This window comes from Arachis stenosperma, chromosome 3 (genome assembly GCF_014773155.1).
Source record: "Arachis stenosperma cultivar V10309 chromosome 3, arast.V10309.gnm1.PFL2, whole genome shotgun sequence".
Classification (NCBI taxonomy): domain Eukaryota; kingdom Viridiplantae; phylum Streptophyta; class Magnoliopsida; order Fabales; family Fabaceae; genus Arachis; species Arachis stenosperma.
Window position 1 is genome coordinate 32599938 of NC_080379.1, and position 15446 is coordinate 32615383.

The following is a 15446-nucleotide window of genomic DNA, read 5'->3' on the forward strand; positions in this document are numbered from 1 at the left end:
GCGGAACAGCGACGACCCACAGTGAGGGGCGAAGAAGCATCGACGACATGAGAGCTCGAAGAGGGAGCTTGAGTTTGAACACACACAGAGAGAGAGAGAGAGAGAGAAGACGACACCCACGGTCTATCCCGTCGGTGACCAAGGAGAGGAAATCAATGATGGAGAAGGTGGTGACTAGGACTTCTGGTGGATGTTTGCTCTAGATTTTGGGCTTTTTTTTCCCTAAGGATCAAAACGACGCCGTTTTAAAGCCTAAGTAAAAAATCGGCTCTCTAAAAAACTAGACCGATTCAACCGGTTCATCGATTAACTACTGGTTCGGCCAATTATTTACAGGTCAATTTTGAACATCAATTGAACAGATCAGATGACCGATTCCAGATTAATCCCATCGAACCGACCAATCAAATCAAATTTTCAGAACCTTGCAAACATGTAAAAAAATTACAATCTGATAAATTTAAAATTCAATTATTTTATTTTAGTAATTTGTACTTTATTTTATTTATTTTTTAGTAATTTTATACTTCAGTTTCAAGGAAACTGGCAACGACGTCGTTGCGCATCCACGTCGACGACAGCCACAGGAGGACGTGTTCCTTCTTCCACACACACGAGTCGTCCTCTTCTTTCTAATGGATTAGACGCTCAAACGCAATCACCACAGCAAAAGGTTGCACCTTTTCAACAATGTCACTCTCTTTCTCTTCTTCTTCCCTGACCGTTTCCCTCACTCGCGAGCTTTCTTCTTCATCCTTCTCTCCAGCAACCACCACCCGTTCCTTCTTCTACCGCACCAGACCCGCTTGTTCTCCTTCTTCCACTATCACGTGCTTCTCCAATTCCAAGAACCACCTTGCGAGGGCCATCGAGCTCGCAAAGGTCACCGTCACGTGCACTTCTCTCTCTTGCATTGTCAAATTTGTTCCGCATTCTCTGAAGCTTTTTGTGTTCCGGTGCTTGCAGGAACTGGTGGCAGGCCAGCGTGACACGTCAGCATCAGTAGCAGCAGAAGCTAACTTTGTGAAGCAGTTGAAGTTGAAGAATTTGGTTCCCGCCATAATTGTGTCGGTTCAGATCACTCTTTTGCTTCCTTTAGTTGGACCATGGGATTATTCAGGGTCGTATCTGTCACCTTCTGCAATGGCGATTCTGTATTCACCGGATACCAAGGTTCCCAGAACCGGAGAAGTTGCTTTGAGAAGGGCTATTCCTGCAAACGCTAACATGAAATCCATTCAGGTTATTCTTTTTTACTAGATTGTAGCAAATGTGCAATTTTGATCGTTGAAATTGTATTCGTCTATTTCAGTTAGTTACGATTGTTTTTCAGGATGTTCAACTTAGTTTCTTAGATTGTTCTTGGTGATTTAATACAAAGTATAACATTGGGAGTTAAATTGAATCACAAAGAATGGTCTCGGGCTAAATTGAACACCTGAAATGTGAGCAACTAAATTGAATCGTGCTTGTAATCTCAAGGACGGAATTGAATATTTACTCCAACTAAATTTAATAACTAGATAAACTGCCTCATTATATCAATATTTTGGAACTGTAATTGAGAAACTAAAAATAGTAATAATTTTTTTATCTTAATTTTATAGATATTGTGCATGAGCAAAAGGTTGATAATGAACTGGAGTATATATAGTAGTAGTAACGACCCTTGATTAATTGCACTTGTGGCAAAGTTATATGAAGTGCTGTCACGTTTTTTTTTTCTTTTTTATTTTTTACTTTTAAGAACATATTTGATATGAAAAAATTTACTTAGTATAATGTCACATTAAATTTTCGGAATTCTATTTGAAGTCAATCACACTTTAAGGATACAATTGGATTAGTGATTTTGGGTGAAATGGAATAGAGTTCAGAGGGATATATTGAAACTCTATTGTCTATATTGTTGAATGATACCAAGGGAATGCAATGGTTAGTTATGAATGTGATCCTATCAAGTTTCACCAAAATCCCTTATTCCTTGTTTGTTCAAAATGTCGGGGATAGAATCCTGTTTTCTTTAAACAATACAAAAACAAATAACAACAAAGTCTTATCCCACTAGGTGGGATTGACTACATGAATCAAATGATGCCAGATTAAATAACTCGTGAAAGTAGCCCTTTCATCTTTCGTTAATACGCTCTTCTATGACCAAAACCTCACCATCTTTGTCCTTAATGCACTTAACTCGATTCAAATATCTCCTCTTTCTTTCTCGACTCTTTGCTATCTTGTATATACCTCTTTTCCCTTCCTTCGTATCCAAAGACTGCTAAAGACACTATTATTTTGTTTAAACAATAGAGTTGAAAAAATATTGTCGTTGGTCTTTTCATTTCACTCTCTTGGAGACTTGGACTCTATTCCACTGCACTTAATTACTTATCCATTATCATCAATCTAAACATAGGTCGATATTTGTCGCATCTTTTGAAGATTAAATACATGTTTGTCATAGTTTTTAATTGTCAGCAATGTGCATTTTTTTGTTTTACTGATTTTAGGATTCTCTGGAAGATATTTCGTACTTGTTAAGGATCCCACAGAGGAAACCATATGGAACAATGGAGGGCAACGTGAAGAAAGCATTGAAGGTATTTAAAGGTTTAAATATTTCCCTCTGAGGTTTCTTTCCTTACTTTTATTTCTGATGACAGCTAATTTATCTAATCTTTATGAGAAACGTCATTCAATTCCTTAAGATTTTTGTGGACGATGATTTTTTTTATGGATTTTTGTGAATATTATTTTGTTAAGTGTTATTTTTAACATGATATGGCTCAATGGCATAGTTTGATCCATATAGCCGACCCACCTAGTGGGATAAGGCTTTGCTGTTATTGTTGTCTTTGTGAATGTTGTTTTGTTAATTTTAATTTGATGTACTGATAGTTAAAGAAGTTCTATATGTGCACTCAATTACTTATTGCCATGTTGGCAAAAATAACTACTTCATTGGATGTAGATGACAGCTTTATTTACATTTAAGGATTCAGTAAAATACTAAAATGTATTAATGCAAATAGAATGGGTAAGTAAATGAGATAAAGTTTAGTGTTGGAGGAGTCCACTTTCTTGGATAGAAATCTGTTATGATTAGAGTTCTAATTTTTAGTTGAAAAAACAGCAAAAGATATACTTTTATAGGCTTCTGGACTTATTGGACACTTGCATCAAAACAATGACTTTTCAAGTGAGAGTTAAACTATGTTAGTGACTGGATCTCTATTATAACTAGAGTCTTGTTTCTTCAGAAATTTAACATATACAACATTTGTATCTAATTTTTTCATCATTGTCCATTAGTAGAGTCTAATATAAACGATCTTCAATTAAAGTAGTAGATCTCTTCCAAAATGTCCAGCAAGTCCTCTCTGTACAATAAAGTTACAAATTGGGGTAATACTATGGTGAAGAGTGTTTTTGAATGAAGAGTGAGTATGGTTCTTTTTATAACAGTAAAGGTCAAAAAAAAAAAGAAAAAAAAAAAGAAAATGCACATGTCCTATATTAATCTAGTGAGAATCTTCACTCTTCACCCAATTCTCCACTTCACCAAAGAAAGGCCTATAGAAGCTTGCCATCTCATGGAAACTTCTAACTTCCACATTTTGTTGGACAGTGTGGATCAACATCCATACTATTAGAAGAGATAGTAAAACCCAAGAAATTTACTCGATCACTTAAGAACTCATTCTTAACTTAATTTAGAGCTTTTATGCCATTAGAGTCTCCAAGAACGTTCCAAGGTAAGATGCATGCTCTTCTTTCTTGTGGCTTTAAATGCTTGTATCATCTAAATAAACAACAAAATTTTTTCTGCCAATGTATTGCCGGAAAGCAATATGTTATCTTCGTGAAATTGCACAGAAATAGTGAGCTCTCATGGCATCCCGAGCACTCAAGAGCCCTAAATTTTGTAGTGAATGATGTTTTCCATTCATCTCCCAATTGAATTCTGATTTAATGATAACCACTTTGATGAATATTACATGAAGTGTTTGAATATTGTGTATTTTTTGAATGTATAGAATACATCCTCTTTATAGAGGATAGGAACAATTAGAAAACAGGAAAATTCTAGCCCAAAATAGCGGCAAGATTTCTAATAATAAAACTTCCTAAAAAGTAAGCTAAACTAAAAAGATAAGAATATCACAATTAATCCTATTTACAGAAAAGGTTCATAAAAGAAATCGGGGAATCTAATTAGATTTGATGTCCTTCTTGACATCCTATTAACAATATTTAAGGGAAAATTAGCTTTGCAGTCACTAAATCAAGCATATTATCAAGTCATCGTATAGGAAACTGGTACTTAATTGTTATTTTATTAAATTGCTCTATAGTCAAGGAAATTTTTCTGGTTACATTCTTGCTGAGTGTGATGAATGATGATTGTTGGCTTGGTGTATATGCATTATGACCAAAGTTATTAAAATCGTGAGCTGCACTTCACATTGTCAGATGTGATACATTTAGCTCCCAGGTTCTAATTGCAGGTAAGAATTGGGATTGACGTGCTTGCTTGAAAATGGTGGTTTGGTTGATTGCCCAGGCCGAGTTACCATCTTTTATGACCCCTATAGAAAGCTAGAAGTAAACTCTAGTAGTCTAATTGTCGGCCTAACCAAAGAGATAGCAGCTAGAATATGCATCTACGATTAGCTGTAGGAACTAGAAGTAGTGACTCACGCCCATCTTGCATAAGTTAAACAAATCCAATCCAGACCGTCTTGTGGAAGTTTCCCTCTTCTAGTTGATTCTCATCTCTGCTTTACTTTAATATGTGAAGATTTTGCTCTACTTTGTTTCTGTTGGTGATGGTACCTGCCACTGCCAATTTGATTGGCTTGGTGCACTGCATCATCTTCTGTTGGTGTTGCTATTTGCTTAGTTGCTATCATGGCTGTCTGGCTGGTGTTGCCTAGGGTCAAATATTAAACCTTGTTGCTTGGTGGACAAGTGCTGGTCAAGGAGTACGATTGGTTGGCTAAATTTTCTAAATTTTCTAGTTGTTAAACAGAATGGACCGAAACCCAAATTAGGGTGTGCCTATGTTCTTTTAAAATCTTGGTGTATATAGCTTAAGCACTTGAATACTTCACAAGTTGAATACAGAACTTGTGTAGTGTTTACTGCTTTAGAATATCTCCCTGTATTTTTTTATATTTTATTTAGTTTGACAATAACCTCATCCTGTATAATGTTTGCACGATGGCTTCTAATTTTGGTAATTGTCTGCCTTGCTTCAGATAGCAGTAGATCAAAAGGAGTCTATACTTGCAAGTATACCAGCAGAATTGAAGGAAAAGGGTTCTTTGGTACATGCATCTCTAATAAATGGAAAGGTATTTCAGAAAATGGAGAACTTCTAGAATATATGATTGTATGTATATATTTTTATGACTTTAGGCATTTCAAATACCAGCATTCCTTTGTTAGCCTCCCTTCTTGAAAAAAACCAAAAATAGTATGATTTCAGTTGAATTGACTTCAAGAATATATTCTAGAGGATAATTCATATATTGAAACTAAGGTCATTTTTCCTTTATTGCTTCTCTCATAAACCTTGTTTACCAATATAACTTGTGTCTGTAGACAAAAGCATGCTGGATACCTCAAAAGAGGATTCAAATAATGAAACAATAAATGTGAAATTCAAACATTCTTAGTGAATGAATTTAAGAACTGATTCCATGATGCATAGGTTTTGGAGATGATATAGTCCCAATAAGATTATAATAGAGGAAATAAATGAGAAGTAGACAGAATTTGGGCAGATGGTTTTAGTTTAAGTAATGTACTGCAGCGTATATAATCTGTAGGTTTAATATGGTGTGTAGAAAGCCTACTTAGAAGTGAAAATTGGGGAAGATATACCACAAGTCGCATGTTTTAAGTATCTTGGATCCATAATAAACTATAGAACTCAAGTTGGATAGTTGAAATGTAGAAGTGATTTAAGTGATTGAAAAGTACCACTCATGATTAAAGAGAATTTTACCACACTACTTTACATGGTTATATTGTATGTGATTAAATGTTAGGTGATGACACAATAAAATTCAATCAAATGTTACAAAGATGTAGAGGTGTTGGATGGTTGAATACACTCAGATAAGATGGGAATGGGAATACATGTGTTGAATTTGAAGAAAATTGTTGCGGTGGAAAAGGTGTGGAACAATATTTGTGGCCAATAACCTACGTTCTTGGGTTCCTTTCCAGAGACAGCCAGCTGTGAAATATATAGACACATTAAAGAGTCAATAGATGCATAGTTTCAAGAACAAAAACTTATCGCTCAGTTATTTCCTAAGATCCTTATTTTTCAATGTCACACCCTAATCACATGATGGATTCAATAGAATATGGTTTATTTCCTAGTAGGTTGTATTACAGAAAATGTTGATGTATCACTTATTGTGAGAACAATTGCAGAATCTTGCCTTAGGTGGTTTGGACATGTGTAGAGAAGGTTCGTAAATATCTCAATGTGCTGCAGCTTAATAACTAGAAAAGGGAGACCAAAGAAAATAACAAGTGGAAACATTGAAACCAGTACATGTTGTGTTTGCACCTAAAACTTGTTGGATGCAATAAAAGTATTTGTTTAAATCACTAGACTCTGAAATTTTGCCTATTCAAGTGATTTCAGTTCATTTTGTTTGGTAATGAAATCTTCTTAATGTTATATAATTCACATATCATCTCAAATAGGTAGCTATGTTTTTAGAATCTATCTGAATGATGGGAATATTTCGCAGGGTGGGTTGCAAGCACTTCTACAATCTATAAAGGAACAGGATGCAGATAAAGTATCTGTGAACCTTGCTTCTGCACTAGATACTGTAGCAGAGCTAGAGTTATTACAGGCAGGCCCTGCTAGTTAATATGATAATATCTTGAAATCAATATTTAGTTGATCTTTCTAAAAGATAGCTGCATTTATGCACAACAGCAGTATGAGCATGTCCATAATCTGAATTTGATATTGTTCCAACAGGCACCAGGAATATCTTTCTTGTTGCCACAGCAATATGTGCAATACCCACGGTCAGTATCTCTTCTGAAATTTCACTACCTAGATATGGTATATAGATCCTTTGTAGTGGATGCTTGTGAGTTCTAGCACTTCACCTCTTAAAATTTCAACATAAATTGTGTCATTTGACAGAGTAACATAAAAAATGATATACTAACACTTCACTCATAGCTCATGTTTTTGGGGAATTAGATAGTGTGCGAGGAAAATCAATATTTTCTAAAATTTGTTGTAGGCTTTCAGGGAGAGGAACTGTTGAGTTTACCATTGAGAAAGGAGATGGTTCAACATTTTCTCCAGTTGGTGGTGAATCAAAAAAAACTGCCACCATTCAGGTATAACTCACTCCATATGCTTTCCTCCATGGTTAGCTGTTTGACAGAAGAGGTGGTATACGTATACAACATACTTAAAAAATTGGTTCAGTTGTTCATATATGATTAACCTTCATGATTAACCATTGATGTCAGGTTGTTATTGATGGATACTCTGCTCCATTAACTGCAGGGAATTTTGCAAAACTGGTAAGGTAGTTGAGCAGTACTTCAGCCCTATCAATATTGTCGATTGTTATTCCTTGGCAAAGACGACATTTCCCACTCTTGATTTTCGTCATCTCTGATGATTAATCCATTCAGTTTTTCTAGTTCTGAGTGCAATAAATAAGTAATGAATGCTCTTTACTTGAATAGTTTTGTATCTTTGGCTAATGTCTCTTGAGAAAAATACTCGAGGTTTCTTAAATCATCCATTTAATCCTGGTCTATGGGGTTAATGGTTTAAACATAAAAAGAGTGGCTTCCAAATGCTCAACCTTTGCCACGGCTCTAGTAACAGTTTCCGTGTAAGGAGAAGTTGCATTCGATTGAATACCATGTTTAATTTGTTCAGAATTATTTATTTATTTTTATTTTATTTTGAGTATTAAATGTGCAGAAAATTTATCCTTATCATAAATCATCTCTCTTAAAAGCTCAAGTTTTTATTATGTCCCTTAATGCAAAAACCTATTTTGGGCTTGAAGTGTGGACCATGCATAGGCCAACCCATATCTTATTATCTTATGTTGAAATTTGGATTTTTGTTTAGAAGAATTTGGACAAAAAAGATTGAACTCTAGACTTTTTGATCATAGAGTCTCATACCATCTTATAAACCATTTCTACTAAAAACTTGAACTTTTAAGTTGAATTTAGTTGAAGTGCATAAATGATTTTATATGTATAATTTTGAAGTGTAAAAGTTAGCTTTAATAATTAGATGGGAAATGAACCAAAATCTTTGCTTTAAGACCCTAACCCAAAGCCGGAGTGCAAATGTTACAGAAATTTTCGCATGGACTGAACCTGTCCTTTTGTTTGGAATTTTGAATTTCTTTTGACCAGAGTCTAGAAGCTCTGTTTGTGCACTTGAAATTTTATATTGCATTACCTTTCTTCAAGTCTTGGTGTTTTAAATGTTAAATTAATGGACTGTACAATCTGCTGGAAATAGCATTCACAGTGGTTATATATCCTTCAGGTGATGGATGGAGCTTATGATGGTGCGAAGCTCAGCACTTCCAACCAAGCTATCCTATCAGATAATGGAGCTGATAAGAACAGTGGTTTCAGTGTTCCCTTGGAAATAATGCCCTCTGGACAATTCGAGCCCCTTTACAAAACAACGCTGAGTGTGCAGGTACGATTTTATTTTAACCTTTATATCTTGGTAGAGAGTTTTTGCAGCAGACATGACTTGACAGGCATTTGTGATACTGATTTCATTTGTTTTCTTGCATATGAATATTGCAAAAGGATGGAGAACTTCCAGTTCTTCCTCTATCTGTTTACGGGGCAGTAGCTATGGCGCATAATGAAGTCTCTGATGAGTATTCATCGCCTTATCAGTTTTTCTTCTATCTCTATGATAAACGAAGTGTAAGTAATCCGTCGTTTTCCCCCCTGCATCCGTTAGATTTACTTACTTCTGTTATAAAAGTCAAGATATTAGTGAAAGGTGGAAGTTGAATTGCTTTGCTTAGATGCAAGAGTAAACAGTAGGGAACCAACACTATAACAACCAATTTCAGCCAATACTACAATGGATTGCCAAACAAACCCAGTATTAAATCTACTAAAAATGAATTTTTGTTGAGTTTGGATTTCGGATGTTTCTTCTAATTGAGTTTTCAGAGGTTCTTGTTTTCAAGATTTTCAGATGTTTTCTTCTTTAAGCTAAATGTTGGTTGCACAATGTTGGCTCTCAAGATTTTCTCTAGATGTAGTTGCTTTTTTTACCCACTGAATTCATTCCTTATTTCGTGTAAGTTTTTTCTTTGTTCTAGGCTGGCTTGGGAGGGATATCATTTGATGAAGGACAATTTTCGGTTTTCGGGTAAGCGCCTACTTGTAACCTTGCTATATAATCAATTTCAGAGTCAAATTTGTCCTCCATTGTTTATTATGCCATTAAAATATGCAGATACACGACTAATGGGAGAGATATCCTACCCCAGATAAAAACTGGTGATATTGTTCGTTCTGCAAAGCTTGTCGAAGGCCAAGACCGCCTTGTATTGCCAAAGGATAGTTAAGTTAGATCTCTTGGTCTTTTGCCCATGCAGGGAACAATCATTCATTCTTTTGTAATACCATATGTATGCCGCTAATGGAACCAGCCTGATTTTCATGATTCAGGTTGTGTTCTAAGTTACTTCATTATAAATGAGATGGTTGAAATATGTTGTAAAGTGGAAGTGTTCCTGACAACGCGGAGGGAAAAAAAAAAATTCAAAATTGTCTATATATTTTGGTTAGGCAAGTCCAAAGTATTGCATCATACGTAATACAATAATATGGACATGGTTGTTTCACTTTTCAGGGGAAGTATGCAGTGGTTCCTCACTTCCTCCTCGGTCATGAAGAGATGACATTGGCACTCTCATCGGTCGATATGCGCCAACGATGACACATTCAAGACAGTAGCAACAAAAGTTAGGGGTGGGGATGGAAGTGCTTTTGGTAAGTTTTCTAATTTGTAAAATTACTTAAATAATATTTAATATAATACTATTTAATATTAATTTAGCATAATTATTTATGATTTAATTATTTAATTAATTATTATTTAAATAATTAAATCATATTTAATTTATTAATAATTATGATAATTAATTATATACGTAAAGTATAATATATATAAAGTTAATACATATTATGTAACGGTCATCTTATACATGTATATAAAGAATTTTTAATTTTATTAACAAAATATTATTTAATTTCTTTTAATTTAATTAACACATGTCTATATATTATTGGTTATAGTAGAAAGAAAACAAGTCTCTTTGAGTAGAATTTCTACCACTTCAGAAGTGTCATCTTTGTCTGAATTAGGTTCCAATTTATTTTATCATTGGAGTTGCTCTAATGGTACAAGGGATAGAAACTATAAAGTTGATACACAGCATGTGAATACAAAAATGTCAATTTGTACATGACTAATAATATTTTAATATTAGATAACTTATATTTTATTTTTTGTTCTTAAAATTTATTAAAAGTTATAAAAACATTTTTAAAATTTATTTTGATTCAATTTTGTTAAAAGTTTTCGATTTGTATCAAATATATTCCTGGCAGCTAATTTTTTAAAAAAACTTAGGATCAATTCAGTAATAATTTTACAAGAACAATTATTAACACAAACAAACTAGAAATAGTTGGTATGTATTATTACTAGATTAGTTCTATTTTTTTAAATTTAGCTGTTACGGATATATTTGATGTAAATCGAAAATTTTTTAGACAAAATTAAAGCAAAATAAAAGTTAGGGATATTTTTAAAATTTAGTAAATTTTAAGGACAAAATATATTTTATCCTTTAATATTGTATAAGTATATAAAAGGTTAAAATATTATTTTGGTCTTTAATTTTTAAAATAGACTTTAATTTGGTCTTAACATTCAAATTGTTAAAAAGGGCACTTTTTAAAATGGCACCCTAACCTCAGCGTTTTCTGTCTCTGTCTCTCACTCTCACTTTCTCATTTTCTGAAATAGCACTACAACCTCCGTGCTCTCTCACCTTGGCTCACCATTGCCGTTTAGAGAATTTTTGGTTATTTTCAAATTGTTTAATTACACATTTGTTCCCTATACTTTCACTAAAACTGCAAATTGGTTCCTATTGTCAAACATGTGTAGTTCACATGTTTAAAATAGCAAATATTTAAAATAGCGAATATGTTGAGAATATTATATTAAATCAAACATTTTTTGAACGACAGAGACTAAATTATAAATTTTAATTCTCTTTAGGACCCAATTATAAACTTTTAAAGTGTAGGACAATTCACTAAAAGTGTAGGGGCCAACTGTATAATTTAACCAAAATAAAATTTAGGAGTATTTTTAAAGCTTAGTAAATTTTAAGGACAAAAAATATACTTTATCCTTTAATATTTTATTAATATTAAAATATAAACTAGCATTTCTAATTATATAAAAAGGTTAAAGTATTATTTTGGTCTTTAATTTTCAAGATAAATTTTAATTTGGTTTTAACGTTTTAAATGTCTCATTTTAGTCTAAAAAAGTTTCAATAGATTTAATATTATCCACACTAAATTTGACATGAGCAAACTTAAGTCCACCAATGATCACTAATATAAAAACTTCTTTTGATTTGGGAACGTTCATGATTGATCCCTAAAATTTAGGGTTGGGATCGTCTTTGGCATAGTTATAAAAATCGAATTGGACCGATCGATTTGACCGAAAAATAGGTGAACTGATTTTTTGATCGGTCTAATTTAGTCTCTAGATCGTGTAACGACAAGAATCGGTGTGAACCGTTCAAAGTCAGCGAAAATCGGTAGAAACCGGTCAAACTGAACTACTTAAGAGAAAATTCTAAAATTAATGAAAATATAGTTTGAACTCAAGTCCTCCTTATTACTACATATTTTCCTTGTCACTGCACTATGTTATTCCTTAATATTTTATATACTAATTGTTAATTATATAGTAAAATTATACAATAATTTTTTAGATATTATTTTAAGTTTATCCTCACTTATATTTAAATTAATTATTTTTTTATTATTCATAATTATTAATAAAAATATTATTAAACATGTATGAATAAAAATATTAAATATTTTTATTAATTATAATATAATTACTTTTTATGATATGATTATATGTTATTTATTAATATTATTTTTTAATAAATATATATAATATGTAATAATATAATAAATATAAAATACTTTAATATAAAAAATAAAAAAATATTATGAAAAAATACTAAAATTTTATATACTTATTTAATAATAATCGAATTATAAGTTATTGATTATAATTTGTTTAAACTTGATTGTTTTTAAAATATTAGTGAAGATATGTATTTTAAATTTTAATTTTAGATTTTTGACTAATTTACATTTTTTATTTACATAAGATTGGTTCTAGTGATTCAACCAATAATTCATCGATTAAACTAATAAATTAATAAATCAATAGTTTAATCGGTTCTATTATTGGTTCAGTTTTGATAACTATAGTCTTTGGAAGGGATAGTGAAAAACATCCATAGGTATGGATGCTCATGTGTCTTAGCACAGCTCTGACACGTGGGGTGAGAAAGCAGTCATTTCAGACAATCCCTTGACAGGAGCAATGTGCATAATAGCTTTTCAGATGTGGTACTATCACGGTCAGAGGATTAAGCGTTAATTATAAGCTCATAATGGATGGCACTTTTTTTTTTATTAAATAGACTGGACGAGCCAACTGCCTTTTGATGCCAAAGCAACAAAGGCCAATAATAAATCTTCCGCTCTATTTTTTTACGCTTATTTTTCAAGTCTTATTGAAAGTTCCCAATTTTGCTCTACTAGGGTTTTATCTTGTGCAGTTCTCATCTCATTCTTCCGGTAAGGGGAATGTGAGGTGGTTTTGTGAGGGGTGGGACCTCTCGGCCCCCTGGACCAAGGGAGGAGGTGAAAAAGAGATCTTTGAAAAAAAGGAGGAAGACCAACGCAAATGATGTTTTCTCTGGCATACGAGCTCTGTTCCCATGCTCAGCGAATTGGATGGAGGAAGGGGCAAAGAATAATGTGGTACATAGGAAGGCCCACGTCGAAATGGTCCCTGTAGCGGCAAAGAAAAACCAGATGACACAGGAGGAAAGAACACGCTTTTTTGCAGACATGGTAAAAAGCGAAAGAAAAACTGGAAGGGGCGAAGAGGAGGTAATGGAAGGAGACACAAACCAAGCGAAAACAGAGGAAAATGAAGAAATGGAGGAAGAGGATGAATTGGTTATTAAGAAAATGCCGAATGGGCTGTATAACTTGGTAACAGGAGAGCGCATTAAGAGGGAGCTAAGGAAATAGTGGTGGGAATCTCTAATAGTGAAGCTTATGGGCCGAAGGATCTCTCTGATGGTGATGAGGAGAAGATTGGAGGCAATGTGGGGAAAGCATGGCAATCTAGAGGTGATAGACCTAGAAAATGACTATTTTCTTGTGAGTTTCTTTAATTCAGAAGACCTTGATTATGCAATTATGCAGGGTCCTTGAAAAATATTTGATCACTATTTAGTTGTTCGCTTATGGAAACCAGAGTTTAATCCAGCCTTAGCTACCATTAATACTATTGTAGCATGGGTTAGGCTGCCGAGAGTTGCTATTGAATACTACCATCAGCCAATTTTAAAAAAAAAATTGGCAACATCATTGGTAGAACCATCAAGGTTGATAGCAATATGGCTGACGTTACTAGGGGTAAATATGCAAGAATTTGTGTGGAATTAGATTTGGCTAAGCCACTGGTCTCTCATTACATGATCAATAGAGTGAAACTTGCAGTGGAATATGAGGGTTTGCATCAAGTCTACTTTTATTGTGGAAGAGTGGGACACGACAAAGATACGTACCAAAAGAAGAATCAAGGTACAAATGAAAACGAAAGCAATGCTATCAACAATGGAGAAAACAAAGGAGGAGAGAAAGACGTTGAAGAAGGGGGTAGCAGTGAAATTACGAAAAAGGATAAGGGTAAAAAGGTCATTGATGCCTCAGAGGAATCATATGGGCCCTGAATGATTGTGCAAAAGCCAATACATGGCAAAAAAACCTTGAGAATAGGAGAATATGGAAGTAATCACGGAGGTAGTGGTAAGATGAAGGAATGCATGAAAATAGGGAATCTTTCTAGATTTTCCGTGTTACAGAATGAGGAAACAAATTATAAGGAGGACTAAAATGATGGGATGCAAAAGGAGGATGAGGCACAGATTATTGAAAAAAATGACACGGGTAAACAAAAGGAGAAAAATCAGGTAATTAAAGCAAAATATACGGAGCCAACAATGAAAAATGCCAGCTTAGTAAATCCAGTTAAAAAAAATTAGAGTCATTAAAGCAACAAAGAACAAATGGACCTTGACATTACTAACCAGTCATCAAAAGCCCAATCACCAGTTTTTTCATGCAACAATGAGGACAAACAAACAAAGAAGCTAATGCCAACAAATAATCACCTTCAAAATTTATCTACACACTGCCAAGACAATTGGGCCATTCCCATTTTTGACTCACAGGGGCCCATATCACAAGAAGTACTTTCTTTACTTGGGCCAACGGAGTTTGTTAAAGGATAAGATCCATATCGAGGTCAATAGAAAAGAGAGTACTCCACAAATAGTGGAGGAGATGATTATTTTCTGATAGGCTTATGGTCTGAAGTTGATCTGATTTTCTGTGATTCGTTGGGTATCTTGTGCTTATATCCTTTTGTTTTAGTTTTTTATGAATATTTTTTCTTGGAACATAAGGGGTATTGCGAACAGAGAAACGGTTCGCACACTCAAAGAACTAAAGAGGTTGTATAAGTCGGATGTGACTATTCTTCTAGAGCCAAGATGCAGTGGAACAAAAGCAAAAAAGGTGATTCAATCAATTGGGAGCCAGTTCTCATGCGTGGAAGAACGGTGGGGTTCAGTGGTAGTGTGTGGGTGCTGTGGGATGATGCCTCTTTGATGATTTCTATTATTAAAAAACAAGCACAATTCATTCACATGAGGGTTAAAGTAATGAACAATCCTAACTAGTACATTACAGCGGTTTATGCTTCCCCACAAGAGCGGCTTCGTAGACAACTCTAGGAGGATATTCAGGACATTGCTATAGGTATGACAGATCCTTGGATTTTAGTTGGGGATTTTAATGAAATTGTAAACTTATAAGAAAGAAAAGGGGGAGGTACCAGAACCATGAATGCTTGCAGGAAGTTCCATATATGGATTTGTGACTGTAATCTGATTGACTTAGGATATGTAGGCTCAAAATTCACATGAAAGGGGGTAGAGAGAGAAGGAATGGAAAGAATTTTGAAAAGGCTT

The 15446-nt window shown here is 33.8% G+C and overlaps 1 protein-coding gene across 3 annotated transcripts; it reads left to right on the plus strand.

Moving 5' to 3' along the window:
* The first annotated feature begins 628 nt into the window (after positions 1–628).
* LOC130967809 (peptidyl-prolyl cis-trans isomerase CYP37, chloroplastic) lies at positions 629–13651 on the plus strand. 3 transcript variants are annotated; one of them, XM_057892821.1, is made up of 14 exons: positions 629–882; positions 967–1242; positions 2511–2600; positions 5262–5357; positions 6777–6884; positions 7016–7065; positions 7290–7389; positions 7525–7578; positions 8576–8734; positions 8851–8973; positions 9381–9430; positions 9518–9624; positions 9917–10056; positions 12940–13651. In XM_057892821.1, the coding sequence occupies exons 1-13, from the start codon at positions 691–693 to the stop codon at positions 9955–9957; spliced, it is 1446 nt and encodes a 481-aa protein (XP_057748804.1). In that variant the 5' UTR covers positions 629–690; the 3' UTR covers positions 9958–10056; positions 12940–13651. The 3 variants fall into 3 exon arrangements, with proteins under 3 accessions (XP_057748804.1, XP_057748805.1, XP_057748806.1); XM_057892822.1 differs by having other exon boundaries at positions 12957–13651; XM_057892823.1 differs by lacking the exon at positions 12940–13651 and having other exon boundaries at positions 9518–9732; positions 9917–10061.
* The last annotated feature ends 1795 nt before the right edge of the window (positions 13652–15446 follow it).

What these genes read in the sequence shown, in the direction of transcription:
- LOC130967809 (XM_057892821.1), top strand. Translation starts at nt 691, where the DNA reads ATGTCACTCTCTTTCTCTTCTTCTTCCCTGACCGTTTCCCTCACTCGC. An exon ending in CAGAGCTAGAGTTATTACAG is followed by an intron (nt 6,885 to 7,015) that starts GCAGGCCCTGCT and finishes TTGTTCCAACAG; the next exon opens with GCACCAGGAATATCTTTCTT. An exon ending in CAGGGAATTTTGCAAAACTG is followed by an intron (nt 7,579 to 8,575) that starts GTAAGGTAGTTG and finishes TATATCCTTCAG; the next exon opens with GTGATGGATGGAGCTTATGA.